This window comes from Crotalus tigris, unplaced genomic scaffold, assembly GCF_016545835.1.
Source record: "Crotalus tigris isolate CLP2741 ecotype Arizona unplaced genomic scaffold, ASM1654583v1 scf7180000020497.760770, whole genome shotgun sequence".
In the NCBI taxonomy this organism is placed as follows: Eukaryota; Metazoa; Chordata; class Lepidosauria; order Squamata; family Viperidae; genus Crotalus; species Crotalus tigris.
The window spans coordinates 417,142-437,717 of NW_024098046.1; the positions used below are offsets into that span (position 1 = coordinate 417,142).

The 20,576-nt window shown below is 47.6% G+C and overlaps 1 protein-coding gene across 5 annotated transcripts in view; it reads left to right on the forward strand.

Annotated features, from left to right (window-relative positions):
- Positions 1-19,280, forward strand: part of ABR (ABR activator of RhoGEF and GTPase) — a 166,536-nt gene extending 147,256 nt beyond the window's left edge. For 4 of the 5 annotated variants that reach the window (XM_039366945.1, XM_039366946.1, XM_039366947.1 and 1 more), the window contains 7 exons: positions 4,780-4,839; positions 5,359-5,468; positions 6,533-6,672; positions 7,534-7,668; positions 11,533-11,638; positions 15,368-15,515; positions 18,759-18,848. In XM_039366945.1, coding sequence (XP_039222879.1) covers positions 4,780-4,839; positions 5,359-5,468; positions 6,533-6,672; positions 7,534-7,668; positions 11,533-11,638; positions 15,368-15,515; positions 18,759-18,848 — 789 coding nt within the window. Of the gene's footprint in view, positions 1-4,779; positions 4,840-5,358; positions 5,469-6,532; positions 6,673-7,533; positions 7,669-11,532; positions 11,639-15,367; positions 15,516-18,758 lie in introns of all 5 variants that reach the window. The other variant, XM_039366944.1, reaches the window with a different exon arrangement.
- The last annotated feature ends 1,296 nt before the right edge of the window (positions 19,281-20,576 follow it).

Consider the following 20,576-nt stretch of genomic DNA (forward strand, 5'->3'; position numbering starts at 1 on the left):
CAATCAGTCAATTTCAACTTTTTGCAGGGGAAAAGCTGGAATTGATTGATTGAACTTTTTAGTCTCACCCAGTCTACCTTTACCACTGCAGCCACGCCCACCCAATGGGCCACACCCACCCAATGGGCCACACCCACCTGACACCTGACAATGCATAAGTGGGTTTGGGGTTGCAGTTTGGGCACTCGGTCTCTAAAAGGTTCGCTGGACTAGATGACCTCCATGGTCCCTTCCAACGCTGTTATTCTGCTATCCTTTATCCCTCCCTCCCTTTCTTTCTTTCTGTCTTTCATTCATTTCATTTGTCTGGAATGGTATAACAGGGTCTCCTCACCCACCTCCTTGAGCAGGGGGTTGGACTAGAAGACCTCCAGGGTCCTTTCCAACTGCTATCCTTCCTCCCTTTTCTTTCTTTCTTTCTTTCTTTCTTTCTTTCTTTCTTTCTTTCTTTCTTTCTTTCTTTCTGTCTGTCTTTCTTTCTTTCTTTCTCTTTCTTTTCCTTTCCTTTCTTTCTCTTTTTCTTTCTTTCTTTCTTTCTTTCTTTCTTTCTTTCTTTCTTTCTTTCTGTCTTTCATTCATTTCATTTGTCTGGAATGGTATAACAGGGTCTCCTCACCCACCTCCTTGAGCAGGGGGTTGGACTAGAAGACCTCCAGGGTCCTTTCCAACTGCTATCCTTCCTCCCTTTTCTTTCTTTCTTTCTTTCTTTCTTTCTTTCTTTCTTTCTTTCTTTCTTTCTTTCTTTCTGTCTGTCTTTCTTTCTTTCTTTCTCTTTCTTTTCCTTTCCTTTCTTTCTCTTTTTCTTTCTTTCTTTCTTTCTTTCTTTCTTTCTTTCTTTCTTTCTTTCTATTTCATTTGTCTGGAATGGTATAACAGGGTCTCCTCACCCACCTCCTTGAGCAGGGGGTTGGACTAGAAGACCTCCAGGGTCCTTTCCAACTGCTATCCTTCCTCCCTTTTCTTTCTTTCTTTCTTTCTTTCTTTCTTTCTTTCTTTCTTTCTTTCTGTCTGTCTTTCTTTCTTTCTTTCTCTTTCTTTTCCTTTCCTTTCTTTCTCTTTTTCTTTCTTTCTTTCTTTCTTTCTTTCTTTCTTTCTTTCTTTCTATTTCATTTGTCTGGAATGGTATAACAGGGTCTCCTCACCCACCTCCTTGAGCAGGGGGTTGGACTAGAAGACCTCCAGGGTCCCTTCCAACTGCTATCCTTCCTCCCTTTTCTTTCTTTCTTTCTTTCTTTCTTTCTTTCTTTCTTTCTTTCTTTCTTTCTTTCTCTTTCTTTTCCTTTCCTTTCTTTCTCTTTTTCTCTCTTTTCTCTTCTTTCTTTCTTTCTTTCTTTCTTTCTTTCTTTCTTTCTATTTCATTTGTCTGGAATGGTATAACAGGGTCTCCTCACCCACCTCCTTGAGCAGGGGGTTGGACTAGAAGACCTCCAGGGTCCCTCCCAACCCTGTTATCCTTCCTCCCTTTTCTTTCTTTCTTTCTTTCTTTCTTTCTTTCTTTCTTTCTTTCTTTCTTTCTTTCTTTCTTTCTTTCTTTCTCTTTCTTTTCCTTTCCTTTCTTTCTCTTTTTCTCTCTTTTCTCTTCTTTCTTTCTTTCTTTCTTTCTTTCTTTCTTTCTTTCTTTCTTTCTATTTCATTTGTCTGGAATGGTATAACAGGGTCTCCTCACCCACCTCCTTGAGCAGGGGGTTGGACTAGAAGACCTCCAGGGTCCCTCCCAACCCTGTTATTCCGTTTCCTGCTGGATCTCCTCCTCCTTCTCCTCCTCCAGAGAGCTTCTCAGGAGACCCACCCCAAAAGGCTCAGCCGATCTGTCTTCAGACAGACTGGGGGGGGGGGAAGCATTCCAGACACCAGCCCCTCCGTCTCCCCCAGGGGACCCTCCGCCATCCTTGGGGCCGTGTGGCCGTTGCGGCCTTTCAGCGTTTATTTTTGGAGGTTTCTCCCGAAATATCCCTCAGCCATGAGAACCAACTTCTCTTGCTGTTCTTGCGACGGTATCTCTTCCGCCGTCCTTAAAGGGGACACGGTGTCCTGGGAGCGCCAGCTTGGAGAATCAAGGAAGGGCTCAGCTCTGGGCTGAAAAGAGGGCTGAAAAGAGGGGTCTGCAGCTTGAATTTATGGATGGGTGGTCCTCAATGGACAAGGTCTCATTTAATGACCGTTGGATTGTGCGTCATTTCGGCAGTTAGCAGGAAAAGGGGGGCTTTGCACCCGTCTGCAAATAATAAAAATAGCAACAATAACAACAATAAGTAGTAGTAGTAGAAGAAGAAGAAGTTGGAAGGGACCTTGGAGGTCATCTAGTCCAATCCCCTGCTCAGGTATTGAATTGTTGAGTTGTGCATTGTTTCGACGGCAAGCAGGAAAAGGGCTTTGCACTCCTGCAAATAATAATAATAATAATAATAATAATAATAATAATAGGTAGCCTTACTAGGAACTGCTTCCATCCTGCAACAATACCTGTAATACCATCAAACATCCACAACTGCCTATCCCAGGTCCTGGGTAAGGACTCGATAGGTCAGTGGTTCTCAACCTTTTTAATGCCGTGACCCCTAACCAGTCGTAAGTCGAGGACTACTCAACCGGTCGTAAGTCGAGGACTACTCAACTGGTGCAGCCCCTTTTGCAGACTGGGACTTTTGGCGGGCTCAGCAGGGCAGAGACAGCCTGGACAATTCCTATTGGCTTTGGAAAGCCAATAGAATTAGACTCTATTCAAGAGAGTCTATTCTATTGGCTTTCAAAAGCCAATAGAATAAAAAGGAGTAGCACAGCTAAGGAAAAGGGGGAAAAAATGGCGGACTGTGTTGTTTGGTGACCCCCATGAAATGGTCGTTCGACTCCAAATGGGGTCCCGACCCACACGTGGAGAACCGCTGCGATAGGTAGACAAAATGCCAAATCCAATCTGAACATCTGACTGACTGTGCGATGATCCATAATAATAATAATAATAATAAAGTTGGAAGGGACCTTGGAGGTCATCTAGTCCAACCCCCTGCTCAGGCAGGAAACCCTATCCCATTTCAGACAAATGGCTGGCTGGTCTCTTCTTCAAAACTTCCAATATTGCAGCATCCACAACTTCTGGGGCACATTGTTAATAATAATAATAATGTTGGAAGGGACCTTGGAGGTCATCTAGTCCAACCCCCTGCTCAGGCAGGAAACCCTATCCCATTTCAGACAAATGGCTGCCCAGTCTCTTCTTCAAAACTTCCAGCGTTGGACCATTCCCATTTCATGGTGTGAAACACAGAGGGGGTGGCAATTAAAATAATGGTGTTAGGAAAGGCCAGGGAAGAAACGTGGGGCAGTTTTGTGATCTTCTGTGGGGCAGTTTGGGGACAAGGGGGGGGGGGAAGGAGAGAGAGAGAGAGAGAGATGGAAATCAGCCAAAAATTCGTGTTTTTTTTTATAGCTATGAGACTTCAAGATTCATCCCTATTTATTTATAGTGCTTCTATTTTATTTCCTTTGTGTTATAAACACAACACAACACAATTCCCATCCAGCTGTTTCCTGCAGTGGCCAAAATAATCCCAATAAAATAACTTCTACGTTGGCAGCGTTCCTCGGAAATTCATACTTGGCTAATAATAATAATAATGATGATGATGATGATGATGATGATGATGATAGGGAAAGAGAGAGAGAGAGAGAGAGAAAGAGAGAGAGAGAAGTAGAAGTTGGAAGGGACCTTGCAGGCCATCTAGTCCAACCTCCTGCTCAGTTGTTGAATTGTTGAGTTGTGCGTTGTTTCGATGGCAAGCAGAAAAAGAGGGGCTTTGCAATCGTCTGTAACTCCTGAAACCGGATCCCTTTCTCCCGAGACCGCACTGCAGGGCTGGTGGTTGGCAGAGTTTTGTCCTGCAAAGAAAGACAAATAACAGAAAGTCCTCAATTTAACAACCGCTCGTTTAGTGACTGTTCCAATTACGACGGCACTGAAAAAAGCAATTTACGATCATTTTTCAAACGGGAGGCCTTTGCCAAGGGCCCAGATTGTTATTCTGTGTGACTTGAGGGTTATTAAGTGCGAGGACCGTTCTTTTTTTTGCAGTCACTTCAGACGGAACAAATGGTCGTAACCCGAGGACTACCTTAGATTACAGCACCACAGATAGTCCCCAACTTACGACATCCCTTTTAGGGACCGTTCGAAGTTACAACGGCACTGAAAACAGCGAGTTACGACCGTGGTTCACACTTATGACCGTTGCAGCATCCCCAGGATCACGGGATCAAAATTAAAGATGCTCGGCAACTGACTTGTATTTATGACGGTTTGCAGAGTCCCGGGGGGGTGTGTGTCACGCAAACCCCTTTTGTGACCGCCCGACCAGAAAAGCCAGATTCACTTAACAACCGTGACATGAAAGGCCGCAAAATGGGGCAAAATTCTCTTTTAACGAGTGTCTCGCTTAGCACCATAAATTTGGGGCTCCGTTGCGGTCGTAAGTCAAGGACTGCCTGTAGTGTAAATCCCTTTTTTCTTGAGATTTTGAACGGGGGGGGGTTGCCTCCCACCTGGGGTCTCCCTGGAAGCACAACCTGTTTGGGGGGAGAAACCCCCTCACCCTTTTGCCAAATAACCCAAACATTTGAAAAAAGCTGACTTATTAACAAATGTCTCGCTTAGCAACGGAAATCCGGGGCGCCGTTTTGGCCGTTAAGTCGAGGACTCCCTGTATTACGACGCCAAAGCGATCCAGACAAGCAACGGAAGCCTAGTTTTTCTCATATATTTCTTTTTTTTTTTTCCTATTTTAGTTGGACCCCCAGACGGTGCAGACGAAAAACTGGCAGGTGGATGTGATCGAGATGAATGGGGTGAGTAAGACGGGGTGCTGGTCGCCCCGTTTCGGTCTTCCCCTCCCTTCCCGCAGGGTACCGGCGGTCCTCGACTTACGACAGCCCATTTAGGGATCGTTCAAAGTTTCAGCGGCACTGAAACTAAGGGTCTTAGTTTCCTCGCGTTTATGTCCGTATAATCATGTACAGGTAGTCCTCGACTTACGATGCTTCATTTAGTGACCGTTCAAAGTTACAACAACACTGAAAACAGTGGCTTATAACTAGTCCTCATGTTTACATCCATCACAGGAGGCCCATAATTATGTACAGGTAGTCCTCGACTTATGATGCTTCATTTAGTGACTGTTCAAAGTTACGATGACACTGAAAACAGTGTCTGTCACAGGAGGCCCATAATCATGTACAGGTAGTCCTCGATTTACAACGCTTCATTTAATGACCATTCAAAGTTTCAACGGCGCTGGAAAAAAGGGACATGATGCCTAATTTTTTTCCAGTTTGTGATTTCCTGACTGGTCTTGTTTTTTCTTTCAGGTGAAAGTCGAATTTTCGATGAAATTCACCAGCCGGGATATGAGCCTCAAGAGGACCCCCTCGAAAAAGCAGACGGGGGTCTTCGGAGTCAAAATCAGCGTGGTCACTAAGTAAGATGAGCTGGGGAAAAAAAGCTGAGCAAGAAAAATGTGTGGGTGGGAACAACAATGTATTTGGAGAAGACATCTGGAGAGCCAGTTTGATCTAGAGCAGGGCTAGGCAACCTTGGCTCTTTTATGACTGGTGGACTTCAACTCCCAGAATTCCTGAGCCAGCCACGCTGAGGGGAAAGGGAGAGGTTTCCATGCTGAGCCATGCTGGCTCAGGAATTCTGGGAGTTGAAGTCCAGGAGTCATGAAGGGGCCACAGTTCCCCCATGCTGGCTCAAGAATTCTGGGAGTTGAAGTCCACAAGTCATAAAGCGTCCTAGGCCTAGGCCAGAGGTAGGCAACCTGGCTCTTTTATGACTCGTGGACTTCAACTCCCAGAATTCCTGAGCCAGCCACACTGAGGGGAAAGGGAGAGGTTTCCAAGCTGAGCCAGGCTGGCTCAGGAATTCTGGGAGTTGAAGTCCACGAGTCATGAAGGGGCCAAAGTTTCCCCCATGCTGGCTCAGGAATTCTGGGAGTTGAAGTCCACGTGTCATAAAAGAGCCAAGGTTGCCTACCCCTGATCTAATGGTTAAGCCACCAGGCTACAAACTGGGAGACCGGGAGTTGTAGTCCGGCCTTAGTCAGAAAAGCCAGCTGGGTGACTTTGGGCCAATCACCATGAGGTTGTGAGTTCTAGTCCCACCTTAGGCATGAAAGCCAGCTGGGGACTTTGGGCCAATCACCAGGAGACAGTGAGTTCTAGTCCCGCCTTAGGCATGAAAGCCAGCTGGGTGACTTTGGGCCAATCACCAGGAGGCGGTGAGTTCTAGTCCTGCCTTAGGCCTGCAAGTCAGGTGGGTGACTTTGGGCCAGTCCCTCTCTCAGCCCAACCTACCTTATAGGGCTGTTGTAAGAGAAGGAGCAAGGCGAATTAGGTATGTCCAGTGCCATAAGTTATTTCTAAAAATAATACAGCTGGGGAATTCTGGGAGTCGAAGTCCAGAGATGCGGTTTTACAGGTTGGGGCATCTGCAGAATTCCTGGGGCTCCCTGACCCGCCATGCTCTCTTTTCTTCCCACAGGCGGGAGCGCTCCAAGATCCCCTATGTTGTGCGCCAGTGTGTGGAGGAGGTAGAGAAACGGGGCATTGATGAAGTCGGGATCTACCGGATCTCAGGGGTGGCCACCAAAATCCAGGACTTGAAAGCCGCCTTTGATTCCAGTGAGCTTCGTCTTCCAGTGTTTCTCAAGTGTTTCTCAAACTTCGGGATTTTAAGATCTGTGGATTTCAACTCCCAGAATTCCCCAGCCAGCTTCTTTTAGATGTATGGTGTCCATACATGCTGGCTGGGGGATTCTGGGAATTGAAATACTCCTGTCTTAAAGCATGGAATTTTGGAAAGTCCACCCCTCTTAAAGCATCCTGGCTAGGGGATTCTGGGAGTGGAAGTCCTCCCCTCTTAAAGCATCCTGGCTGGGGGATTCTGGGAGTGGAAGTCCACCCCTCTTAAAGCATCCTGGCTGGGGGATTCTGGGAGTGGAAGTCCACCCCTCTTAAAGCATCCTGGTTGGGGGATTCTGGGAGTGGAAGTCCACCCCTCTTAAAGCATCCTGGTTGGGGGATTCTGGGAGTGGAAGTCCACCCCTCTTAAAGCATCCTGGCTGGGGGATTCTGGGAGTGGAAGTCCACCCCTCTTAAAGCATCCTGACTGGGGGGATTCTGGGAGTGGAAGTCCACCCCTCTTAAAACAGGCTGGCTGGGGAATTCTGGGAGTGGAAGCCCACCCCTCTTAAAGCATCCTGGTTGGGGGACTCTGGGAGTGGAAATCCATCCCTCTTAAAGCATCCTGGCTGGGGGATTCTGGGAGTGGAAGTCCACCCCTCTTAAAGCAGGCTGACTGGGGGATTCTGGGAGTGGAAGTCCACCCCTCTTAAAACAGGCTGGCTGGGGAATTCTGGGAGTGGAAGTCCACCCTTCTTAAAGTAGGCTGGCTGGGGAATTCTGGGAGTGGAAGTCCCCCCGTTTACAAGTAGCCAACCTGGAGAGACACTGTTCTAAACCCAGGCTTGATTTGTACCTTAGACAGCACAGATATCCTGGTTATGCTGAGCGACATGGATATCAACGCCATTGCGGGGACCCTGAAGCTATACTTCCGCGAACTGCCGGAACCTCTGCTGACGGACCGGCTCTATCCGACCTTTATGCAAGGCATCGGTAAGGACTTCCGCTCACGTACATTTGGGGGATGGAGGGAGTCAAGATCTCCAGCTCAAGACTCTTAAAAACCAGAGCAAAGCCGAGTTCATTTTTGGGGAAGTTTGCACTAGTACACATAGTCCTCGAGTTACGACCGTCTGTTTAGTGACCACTTAAAGTTGCAACGTGACTGAAAAAAGTCACTCGTGAGCAGTTTTCACACTTACAAGCATCTCCGCAGTCCCGTGATCAAAATTCAGATTTATCTCGAGGGGCGAATGGGGAAAAAAAATAAAATACAGGTAGTCCCTGACTTACAACGGCTCATTTAGGGACCGTTCAAAGCTGCAAAGAGGGACTGAGGACTGTTTTTCGCACTTAGCGACCGTTGCGGCCTCTCCACGGTCACGGGATCAAAATTCCACTTGGCAAATGGCTCCTATTTATGACGGTCGCAGCGTCCAAGGAGGGGGGGTGTCACATGACCCCCCCCCTTTGCGACCTTCTGACAAACAAAGTCAATGGGGGAAGCCGGATTCACTTAACGACCAAGTTACTAACTTAACAACTGCAGTGATGCACTTAACAGCTGTGACAAGAGACGTTGTTAAATGAGGGCAAAACTCACTTTTAAAAATGTTTCACTTAGCAACGGAAGTTTTGGGATCCATCGTGGTCGTAATTCGAGGACTCTGCTGTAAAATAACGGGTTTCTTGAGTGCCGCTGTACTTGTTTACTGCAAAACGGACTGGCTTGCCTTAAATCAACAACATCTGTTCAGCAACTTGTGGACATCTGGTTTCCCATCCCGCTTCCTGATTGGCTGGGTGGTCCTCTGCTCCGTCCTCCTTTCCATCCAACATCTGGGGCAGATTTTGCAAATCTGCTAACCCCTTCCAGAATGAAGCCTTCAGTTAACTTAAATTTGTAGGTTTGTTCCAGCAGGGAATGATAAACTAAACAACCTGGCTGGCATTCAAACACATATCCCCCAAACTAGGATTACAGTTAGCCAGCTTTGTGCGTTTTGCAAGGTAGTCCTTGACTTACAACCGTAACCGTTCTCACGGTCATAAGGCGGGTCGCCCTGTGAGCGAACATGTTTTTGCAACCGGTTTGGGGGCAGTCTTTAAACCAACATTGTGATTGCAAGCTGACTTCCACGTAAAGTGAACTCATTGTTTGCTATGGGCTTTTTTTTCTTTTCTTTTTTTTGTCAACAACTGGACTTAAAGCCACGGTTTGGGCAGAAATGTCAAATGCAGTCCTGTGGCTTCAAGCTAGCTTACTCAAGACAAAACTCTGATAATAAATAAAAATTAATAGCTCTTAGCTCTGCTTCCAAGAGCTTCATGGTTTTAGACTGGATTGTGGTGTCTAATCGAATTTGGAAACGCCTCAAAATATTTCCCTTAATGGACAGGTCGACAGCGTACAATACCCGTTGCTAAGCAGGTCAGTTGCAAAGTGAATTTTGCCCCATTTTATGACCTTTCTTAGTCACAGGGGCTAAAGTGACTCCCTGCAGTTGTTCAGGAAGTCACACGGTCGTTAAATGAATTTTGCTTCCCCCTGGACTTCGTTGGGCTGAAGGTCGCAAAAGGGGATCATGTCACCCCAGTGCAGCCATCCTAAACACGAGGGTCTGAATTTTGAACACAGGACCACGAGGATGTTGCATGAAGAGAGGGGGTCAAACTATTCTCCAAAGCACCAGAAGGCAGGACAAGAAACAATAGTTGGAAACTAACCAAAGAGAAGCAACCTGGAATTAAGGAGAAACTTCCTAACAGTGAGGACAATTAACCGGTGGAACAGCTTGCAACCAGAAGCGGTGAATGCTCCATCACTGGAGGTTTTTAAGAAGAGACTGGACAGTCACTTGTCTGAAATGGTATAGGTTCTCCTGCTCGAGCGGGGGGCTGGACTAGAAGACCTCCAAGGTCCCTCCCTTCCAGCTATATATGTCTAAAATATACCATGTTTTGAAATTTCAGTGCTGTTATACCTTTGAATGGTCACTAAACGAATGATTGTAAGTTGGAAACCACCTGCAAAGGCCAGCGAACCAATTTTCTGGCTCCTTTGTAATTAAATCCAGATCATGGCGCAGAACAGTGGTGGGTGGGAGGCAATTGCCGGACCACCTGAAGCGTTAATACCACTTTACAAGGCGTTGGTTAAGGTCACACTTGGAATACTGCATCCAATTTTGGTCACCATGATGTAAAAAAGATGCTGAGATTCTGGAAAGAGGGAAGAGAAGAGCAACAAAGAGGATCAGGGGACTGGAGGCTAAAGCATATAAGGAACGGTTGCTGGAATTGGGTATGTCTAGTTTAATGAAGAGAAGGACGAGGGGGGACAGGATAGCAGTCTTCCAGTATCTCAGGGGCTGCCCCAAAGAAGAGGGAGTCAAGCTACTCTCCAAAGCGCCTGAAGGCAGGAGAAGAAGCAACGGATGGAAACTAACCAAGGAGAGAAGCAACCTAGAACAGTGGTGGTGAACCTATGGTATGCGTGCCAGAGGCGGCACTTGGAGCCCTCTCTGTGGGCACGCGTGCCGTCGCCCCAGCCCTGCTTCCCCCGTGACCCTCACCAGCAGCCCACTGGAGGAGAGTCTGCCCCAGGCACGGCCTACACGGAGCAACGCAGCCAAGGACAAGGCAGCTGGGCAAAGACTCCGCCCTCGTGCCCCATAGCGTGCAGATGATGTGCAGGGTGTGGGCAGAGGCTGTGGCTGCCATAGCGCTGCAGGGCTGCCTGGGCGATCTGCAGCGGGCCATGGAGGCGGTGCGTGGCCCTGTGGGTGGGCGGGATAGGGTGCGGGCAGGGGCGGAGCAGGCAGGGTGGGAGGCAGAGCGGGGGGGGGGCGGTTTTTGGGCACTCGGTCTCTAAAAGGCTCTCCATCACTGACCTAGAACTAAGGAGAAACTTCCTGACAGTGAGGACAATTAACCAGTGGAACTCCTTGCCTCCAGAAGTTGTGCATGCTCCAACATTGTAGGTTTTCAAGAAGAGACTGCACAGCCCTTTGTCGGAAATGGTATAGGGTTTCCTGCCTGAGCAGGGGGTTGGACTAGATGACCTCCAAGGTCCCTTCCAACTCTTATTATTTTATTATGTGCCTTTCCAAAAGGCAACTAGACTTTCTTTTTTTCCCTTGAAAACGTTTTGCTTCTCATCTATTTTATTATTATTATTATTATTATTACTACTACTACTACTACTACTACTACTATTATTATTATTATTGATCATCGCACAGTCAGCCAGATGTTCAGACTGGATTTGGCATTTTGTCTACCTATCGAGTCCTTACCTGGGATAGTCAGATGTGGATGTTTGATGGTATTACAGGTATCATCGCAGGATGGAAGCAGTTCCTAGTAAGGCTGCCTTTTGCAATTGACTAATAGCGAATTTGTCAATGCCAATGGTGTTCAAGTGGTACTCCAGTTGTTTTGGGATTGCACCCAAGGAGCCTATGACTATTGGTACTACCCTTGCTTGCTTTTGCCACAGTCTTTCTTTCTATTTGTAGGTCTTTGTATTTTGTTATCTTCTCCAGCTCTTTCTCTTCTATTCTGCTGTCTCCAGGCACTGCCACGTCCACTATCCAGACTTTTTTTGTCTGTCTTATCGACAATTGTTAAGTCTGGGGTGTTATGTTGCAGGTGCTTGTCTGTTTGAATTCTGAAGTCCCAGACAAGTTTAATTTTATCATTTTATATGACTTTCTCTATTTTATGATCCCCCCAGTTTTTGCTTACAGGCAAATGATATTTTTTGCAGATCTTGATATTTTTTTATTATTATTACCATCTACCCACTTCTTTTCTCTTTAATTCCATTTGGGTTTTTGTTTTGTTTTTTCCTAGCACTTTCCGACCCCTCGGCCAAGGAAAACTGCATGCTGCATCTTCTACGCTCCCTCCCGGACCCCAATCTCATCACCTTCCTCTTCCTCCTAGAACATTTAAAACGGTGAGTTTCCCCGTCTTCAGTGGGGGGTGGGGGTGGGGTCTTTCGTTAATTTTTCACTCATTTCTCTTGCACCCAAAGGTGCTTTTTCCACAAGGCAGCTGGACTTTCTTGTTTTTCTCTGAAGACGTTTCGCTTCTCCTCCTTGAAGCTTCTTCAGCTTCTACTGGATTTCCCTTGCACATTCCCGTTTTCCGTTCCACCTCCCTTCAGTCCCTTTCAAGCTTTCCAGGATAGCCGGCAAGTTACAGATAGTCCCCCACTTACGACCAGAACAGTGGCCCAAATTTCTGTGGCTAAATGAAACATTGGTTGAGTTGAGTTGAGTTTAGTTGAGTTGAGTTTAGAATAGAATAGAATAGAATAGAATAGAATAGAATAGAATAGAATAGAATAGAATAGAACAGTGGTTCTCCACCTGTGGGTCGGGACCCCATTTGGGGTCGAACGACCATTTCACGGGGGTCGCCAAACAAGGCTGTCCGCCATTTTTTCCCCCTTTTCTTTGGCCACGCCCCTGGCACCCGGTGATGTATAAGTGGTTGGGGGTCACCACAACATGTGGAACTGTATGATGGGGTCGCGGCATTAGAAAGGTTGAGAACCACTGGAATAGAATAAGGGAGAATAGAATAGAATAGAATAGAATAGAACAGAATAGAATAAGGAGAATAGAATAGAATAGAATAGAATAGAATAGAATAGAATAGAATAGAATAGAATAGAATAGAATAGAATAGAATAGAATAGAATAACAGAGTTGGAAGGGACCTTGGAAGTCATCTAGTCCAACCCCCTGCTCAGTCAGGAAACCCTACACTATTTCAAATGTCTGCCCAGTCTCTTCTTAAAACCTTCCAGTGTTGGAACATTCACTGTTCTCAAACTGTCAGGAAATTTCTTCTTAGCTCTAGCTCTTCCCATAGTTATTAAGTGAATCATTGCAGGTGCTAAGTGAGTCCCACAGTTCATAAGTGAACCTGGCTCTCCCATTGACTTGGCTTGTCAGAAAGTCACCAAATGACCCTGGGACACTGCGACCGTCATAAATATGTGTCAGTCGCCAAGCATCCGAGTGTTTGATCACATGACCACAGGGACGCTACAACGGTTGTTAAGCATGAAAAACAGACATAAGCCCTTTGTCTGAAATGGTACAGGGCTTCCTGCCTGAGCAGGGGGTTGGACTAGATGACCTCCAAGGTCCCTTCCAACTTTATTATTATTATTATTGATCCTCGCACAGTCAGCCAGATGTTCAGACTGGATTTGGCATTTTTGTCTACCCATCGAGTCCTTCCCAAGGACCTGGGATAGGCAGATGTGGATGTTTGATGGTATTACAGGTATCGTCGCAGGATGGAAGCAGTTCCTAGTAAGGCCGCCTTTTGCAATTGACTAATGGCGAATTTGTCAATGCCGAGGAAGGTGTTCAAGTGGTGCTCCAGTTATCATCATCATCTTCATTAATATTAATATTATTATTATTATTACTACTACTACTATTATTCTCTGTGCTGTTGTAACTTCAACCCCTCCCTTAAATGAACTGTATTGTTCATTGGGACTAATTGTATTGGGAACGGGAAAAAAGCACACCCACAAACAGCCAGGATAAATCTTAACACGCTTCCACCGGCCTCACAAAAAGATACAGCTCTAAATTAAAATTTAAGAGCAACGCTTTAAAAAAAAAAAGGTAAAAGAATGTTTCCAAAAGAGAGGAAAGGGGGGGGGGTTCCTTTTAGCCTGGGGAAAACAGCCTTATTTTATTTTCTTTCTTTCTTTCTTTCTTTCTTTCTTTCTTTCTTTCTTTCTTTCTTTCTTTCTTTCTTTCTTTCTTTCTTTCTTTTTGTGCGTTAAAAGGAATGCAAAACTTTTTTACATTAATAGGGGTACTTCCTAAACTGCACCCCACCCCCACTCCGGCTTCAGGGCACTTGACCGAAGGAATTTCCCTGTCTTTGCAAAAAAGAAAAAAAGGATTGTGCATTTTTTTGGGGGGGGGGCTTTGGATTCTATCCGATGCTGCTTTTTTAAAAAAAAAATTCTGCCCCCCCCCCGGGGCATTTTTACATCACTGGTGGCAGGGAGACGAGGAAGGGGTTCAGAGAGGGGGGGCACTGGGGCTGAGAGGTCCAAACCCCCTCCCCATTTGGGGCTTGGGGGTCTGCAGAATGCCCCTGTCCTCGCTTGCCCCCGGAGTCTCCTGCTTAAGGACACGGTACCGCTTGAGAAGCTGCGGTTTGGTGCAGGGCCCAGCTGGCCCGAGAAACACACCGTGGGGAATTTTGGAATTGAGGACTGGAAGCTTTGCATGCTCTCACCTCCCTCCCTCTCGTGGGCTTAACCCCAGCGTGGAAGAAGGAACAGCAAGGCAAGCGACTGAAAAATGAGTGATGGGGGGGGAGAGAGAGAGAGAGAGAGAGAGAGACTTAAATGGGCTTGTGAGGGAAATCCACGGGATGCCTCACTCAGGACCGGAAACATGCCTCGTTCCACATCTGTGTGGCAGGGCAGGGCTCCAGTGTGTTCAGCTTGTTTGTTGTGGAGAGAGAGGACAGCAATTGCACACAGCTGTCTCTCGCTGTAGCCATCTTTGCTCCCTGGTTTCCGGGATGGGGTGGATGCAATCTGTGTGTGTGTGTGTCTGTGTGTCTGTGTGTGGTCACAGTGAAGGAATGGGTGGGTGGGAGATCTCTGAAGCATCAAATTTGGGCATAAGATGGGAACTGCAAAAGGTGACTTTGGAACTGCATAGAACAGGGGTTTCCAACCTTGGCAACTTGACTTCTGGACTTCAACTCCCAGAATCCCCCAGCCAGCCATGCTTTAAGAGGGGTGGGCTTCCACTCCCAGAATTCCCCAGCCAGCCTGCTTTAAGAAGGGTGGACTTGCGCTCCCAGAATTCCTCAGCCAGCATGCTTTATGAGGGGTGGACTCCCAACTCCCAGAATCCCCTAGCCAGCCTGCTTTAAGAGGGGTGGACTTCAACTCCCAGAATTCCCCAGCTAGCCTGCTTTAAGAGGGGTGGACTCCCAACTCCCAGAATCCCCCAGCCAGCCTGCTTTAAGAGGGGTGGACATCGCCCATCTTATACCATGCTGGCTGGGGATATTAGAGCTGGCTGGGGGATTCTGGGAATCGAAGTCCATAGATCTTAAAGTTGCCAAGGCATATAGGTAGTCCTCCACTTATGACCATTCCTTTAGTGACCGCTCGAAGTTACAACGGCACTGGAAAAAGTGAGCTTTAACCATTTTTCTCCCTTTTGACCATTGCAACCTCCCCACGGTCACATAATGAAAACTTGGCAGCTAACTCACATTTACGACGGTCGCAGTGTCCCCAGGGGTCGCGTGATCCCCTTTTGTGACCTTGTGACCAGCAAAGTCAGTGGAGAAGCCAGATTCACTTCACGACCTCATGATTCACTTAACAACCGTGGCCAAAAAAAAAGATAATAAATGGGGTGAAACTCCCTTAACAACTGCCTCGCTTAGCGACAGAACGCTTCTGGTCATGAGTCTGAGGACTACCTGTAGGATTGCCATCCCAGTTGTGTCATTTTTCCGGGTTGGGGAACAGCGGGGAAGGGAGGACGAGGGTTGGGAAAATGTGGGGAAACTCCTTCATTTCCATCGGAGCTCGGCTGGGATCAAAGACCGAGTTCAGCCATGTTGGCATCTGATTCTCCCGGGTTTCTGAAACCCTCTCGTCTCGTCGCCACAGGGTTGCCGAGAAGGAGCCCGTCAACAAAATGTCGCTGTACAATCTGGCTACCGTCTTCGGCCCGACGTTGTTGAGACCCTCGGAAGCGGAGAGCAAAGGGCACGTCACGCTGGCCTCCGACATCTGGTCCCACGATGTGATGGCGCAGGTAACCGGCGGGACGGGAACCCTGCAGAGTTGACCAGCACAGTGGGGTGGGATGGGGTCAGGGTGGAGAAGATCTCCACGGCTGCTGGGGTCCGGCCAGCCTCCTCTGCAGGGTGGGCTTCCTTGGGGAGGGGTCTGCTGCAAATCAGATTGTATAAAAACGATCCTTCCATTTAGGGGGGGGGGATTAAATTGGACAGCAAGCTCCGAGCTGCCTCAGTTTCCCCATTGCACTTTGCAAAGTTTGCCAATCGAAACAGCAACTTGACTTTGTGTGTGTGTGTGTGTGTTTGTCGTGTCGGGTAAGTGAGGCAGTTTTTATCTGCATTGCCAAGCGCCTGTTTGCTCTTTGCGTGTAAAAGGGAAGAGTTAGGAGAGATCGCTGTAATTTCATGTCTTGTTCTTTTATTGTTTTATTTTGATGTGTTATTTTACAAAGAACTCAGGGCGGTGAACATATACCCAACACATCTCCATCCTTCTATTACTCCCACAACCGTCCTGTGAGGTGGGCTGGGCTGACTTGCCCAATCATCCAGCTAGTTTTCATGCCTAAGGCAGGACTAGAACTCACCGTCTCCTGGTGATTGGCCCTGTCACCCAGCCAGCTATGCCTAAGGCAGGACTAGAACTCACCGCCTTCTGGTGATTGGCTCAAAGTCACCCAGCCGGCTTTCATGCCTAAGGCGGGACTAGAACTCACAGTCTCCTGGTAATTGGCCCAAAGTCACCCAGCTGGCTATGCCTAAGGCAGGACTAGAACTTACAGTCTCCTGGTGACTGGCCCATAGCCACCCGGCTGGCGTTCATGCCTAAGGCAGGACTAGAACTCACAGTCTCCTGGTGACTGGCCCAGTCACCCAGCTGGCTTTCACACCCAAGGCAGAACTAGCACTCACAGTCTCCTGGTGACTGGCCCAAAGTCTTCCAGCTGGCTTTCATGCCTATGGCAGGACTAGAACTCACAGTCTCGTGGTGATTGTCCCAGTCACCCAGCTGGCTTTCATGCCCAAGGCGGGACTAGAACTCACCACCTCCTGGTGACTGGCCCAAAGTCACCCAGTCGGCTATGCCTAAGGCAGGACTAGAATTCCCTGTTTCTCTGCTGGTGCCTTAACCTTAAAATCTAGTAATGGAGCACAAAGATTATGCAATAAAAAACAACATGGACTCCCTGAAAGACTGGGCAAAATTTCGATTGCTATCAGAAGCCCCAAGTGTTGTTGTTGTTGTTTTTTTATGTGCTTCTCTCGGCTGTGTGAATCACTGCAAATCCAATTCGGACTTTCAAACTGGATTCAGAAAAGAAACAATTTAATTTAATTCAGACGTTTGAACCCAGTTGCCTTTTCTGGAATTAATGCCGGCGTTTTCTTCCTGCTCCCAAAGGCTGCGAAATCAAATCAAGCGACTGGGACTCAAGTGTTCCCGACATTCAAATTTTGGGTCCGTCCGTGCTGAGAAATGATTTGAATCAAATCCATCCAATCGCCTTAGAGTAGAAATTTCCAGAATGGAAATTGACTTACAAGCAGTGTTTCTCAACCTTGACCATTTTAAGGCATGTGGACTTCAACTCCCAGAATTCCACAGCCAGCATTGCTGGCTGTGGAATTCTGGGAGTTGAAGTCCACCTGCCTTAAAATGGTCAAGGTTGAGAAACACTGAGTCTTACAGAATCACAAGAGCTGGAAGGGACCTTAGAGGTCATCTAGTCCAACCCCCCTCGCTCAAGCAGGAAACACTTATAAAATTTCGGACCACAGTGGAGCCCAACATTTCCGCGGCTACGCGAGACAGTTGTTAAGGGATTTTTGCCCCATTTTACGACCTTTCTCGCCACAGTTGTTAAGTGAATCGCTACAGTTGTTAAGTTAGGAGCACGGTCGTTAAGCGAATCAGGCGTCCCCGTGGCCTCTGTTTGTTCGAAGATCGCCGAAGAGGATCACGGGACCCGGGGACACTGCCACCGTCATAAATACGAGCCCGTTGGCAAGCACCCAAATTGTGATCCTATGGCTGCGAGGATGCTGCAACTGTCATAGGTGTGAAAATTGGCCGTACGTTATTTTTTTTCAGTGCCGTTGTAACTTTGAACGGTCACTAAACGAATAATTGGAAGCCGACGACTACCCTTATGTGCCCGGCCGAAGAAGCTATTGAAATTAGGGAAAGATTCCTATGATTTGCAGTAGCTAACCAGGAAGAAGAGGATTAAAATAACAGAATCACAGAGTCAGGAGGGACCTTAAAGATCTTCTAGCCCAACCCCGTTCAAGCAACAAACCCTATACCATTTCAGACAAACTCTTGGGTGTCCAATCTCAACTTAAAAACCTCTAGTGTTGGATTCTCCAAAGCACCAGAGGGCAGGATGAGGAACAATGGTTGGAAATTGATCAAAGAGAGAAGCAACCTGGAATTAAGGAAAAACTTCCTGACAGTGAGGACAATTAACCAGTGGAACAGCTTGCCACTAGAGCAGTGGTTCTCCACCTGTGGGTCGGGACCCCATTTGGGGTCGAACGACCATTTCACGGGGGTCGCCAAACAACGCGGTCCGCCATTTTTTTCCCCCTTTTCCTTAGCTGTGCTACTCCCTTTTATTCTGTTGGCTTTTGAAAGCCAATAGAATAGACTCTCTTGAATAGAGTCTAATTCTATTGGCTTTCAAAAGCCAATAGGAATTGTCCAGGCTGTCTCTGCCCTGCTGAGCCCGCCAAAAGTCCCATTCTGCAAACGGTGCTGCACCAGTTGAGTAGTCCTCGACTTACGACCGGTTGAATAGTCCTCGACTTACGACCGGTTGGGGGTCGCGGCATTAAAAAGGTTGAGAACCACTGCACTAGAGGTTGTGGATACTCCATCACTGGAGATTTTTAAGAAGAGGTTAGACCAGGGGTAGGCAACCTTGGCTCTTTTATGACTCGTGGACTTCAACTCCTAGAATTCCTGAGCCAGCTATGCTTGAGCAGGGGGCTGGACTAGATGACCCCTAAGGTCCCTTCCAACTGTACTCTCTTCTATTTTAAGCTTTTCCAGAACGTGGGCTTTGAAGCCTCCGTCTCCGCTCTGCTCTTAATCCATCCTTTGTCAAGCAACTCCGTGGAGGGAACTCTTTTGAGTTTCTCTGGCGAATTCCTCCCCATTGGCGTCACTTGAACGGGTCTGGGGCACAGTGACGCAAGAATCCCTCGTTTTTGTCTCACATTGTGGCGTTGTGTTTTTTTTTTTCCTCCCCCAGGTTCAAGTCCTGCTGTACTATTTGCAACACTCGCCCATCTCCTTCGCCGAGCTGAAACACAATGCAGTCTACTTGTCCACGGACGTGTAGCGGGCAGTTCCGCGGCCGTGATCACCATCCCTGTTTGTCTAAGCGGGGAGAAAGGGAGGGCCCCGGGCAGAAGCGGCTTCTGGACGCTGACCCTGCGGAGGAGTTTTGGGGGGGGGCTCTTCGGGGGCAAACTCGGCCTGCGCAGCCCCCCCCCCGGACTGTTTTTGTATACATCTTTTTTCCTAGCCCTCCTCCTCCCCCCCCGCCTCCGACGAGTCCAGCTCTTTTTCTGCACAGCAGCCCACCTTCTGCGCCTCGACACGGGCCCGAGTCGTTTGGACGGACGTCCTTTGAGTCGCAGAGAGGAAGCGAGCCACGGACAAGGGTCGGGGCCCGGTCTTGGGTGGAGATCCGTGCTTTTCCAGAAAGTTGTCATCTTCTGAGGTTGCACAGAGTGCGAGAGCAGCCAAATCTCTCTCCTGTTTCTCCCTTGCGGTTCTGCATCGAGGCGTTTATTCTTTCTGCTCTGCCGTTGGTTGTTGCATGAGTGGTCCTTCAGCTTTGATTTTTTGCTTCTCCAGCACACTTCTCTTCTTCTTCTTTTCCTTCTCCCTCTTCCATTCTCCTTCTCCCCCTTTTTCCACTCTTCTATTCCTTTTCCCTCTTCTTTTCTTTCCATTCTCCTTCTCCCCCTTTTTCCACTCTTCTATTCCTTTTCCCTCTTCTTTTCTTTCCATTCTCCTTCTTCCCTTTTCCCTCTCCCATTCTCCCGCTTCCCTTTTCCCTCTTCTACTTCTTGTCTTCCCTTTTCTTCTTTTCCTTCTCCCTCTTCCATTCTTCTTCTCCTTCTCCTCCCTCTTCTACTTCTTGTATTCCCGTCTTTTCTTTTTCTTTTTTCTCCCTTGTCCGTTCTCCTTCCCTTCTTTTCCTTCTCCTTCATCTCCTTGTCCCTTCTTTCTTCTTCTCCTTTTCCTTCTCCCTCTTCCCTTCTCCTTTCTTCCTTTTTCTTCTCTTCTCCCTTTCTCCTTATCTCCCTCTTCTTTTCCTTCTCCTTCTTCCTATTGTTCTTCCCTTCTCCTTCCTTCTTTTCCTTTTCTTTCCTTCTCATTTTTTTCATCTTTTCTTCTCCTTCTCTCTTCTCCTCTTACTTCTGTTCCCCTTCTTCCCTTCTCCTTCTTCTCTTCCTTCTTTTCTCTTTTCTTCTTCTCTCCTTCCTTCCTTCCTTCCCTTCCTTCTTCTCGTGTCTCTTCTCCTTTCCCCTTTGCTCAGTTGTCTTGCCTGGTGGATCCAGATCCCGAACCCAGCACTCTCTTCCTCCATCAAGGCAAGCTGCAAGGTGTTGAGCGGATCTAGTCCGGCTCTGGCTCCTATCCTAGATTATTGTTGGGGTTTTGTGTGGGGTGTGTGTGTGCTTCGCTCTGCAGTTCTTATCCATCGGCTTTGTAGCTGTGCATGACACAGCTGAGGATCGATCCATGCTTAGCCCCCGAAGCTCATCCTGTAAGGTACTCTTAGGGCAGCAGAATGAAGAGGCGGTGGCTTGCCTTGCTAGCCTTAGACGTGCTGGATGTGTGTTTGTGTGTGTGTGTGTGTGTGTGATGTACGTGTGTGTTTGTGTGCAAGAAAGAGAGCGTATCCAAATCCGATGTTCCCTCTAGTCTAGAACAATATTTAGTGAGGTATTGGGGGCGGACTCGGTCTTCATCTCAATAATAATAATAATAATAATAATAAAAACCAGGATTTGGGGGGGCAACTGAAATTCAGGACTATTTGGCTGGGCGAGAA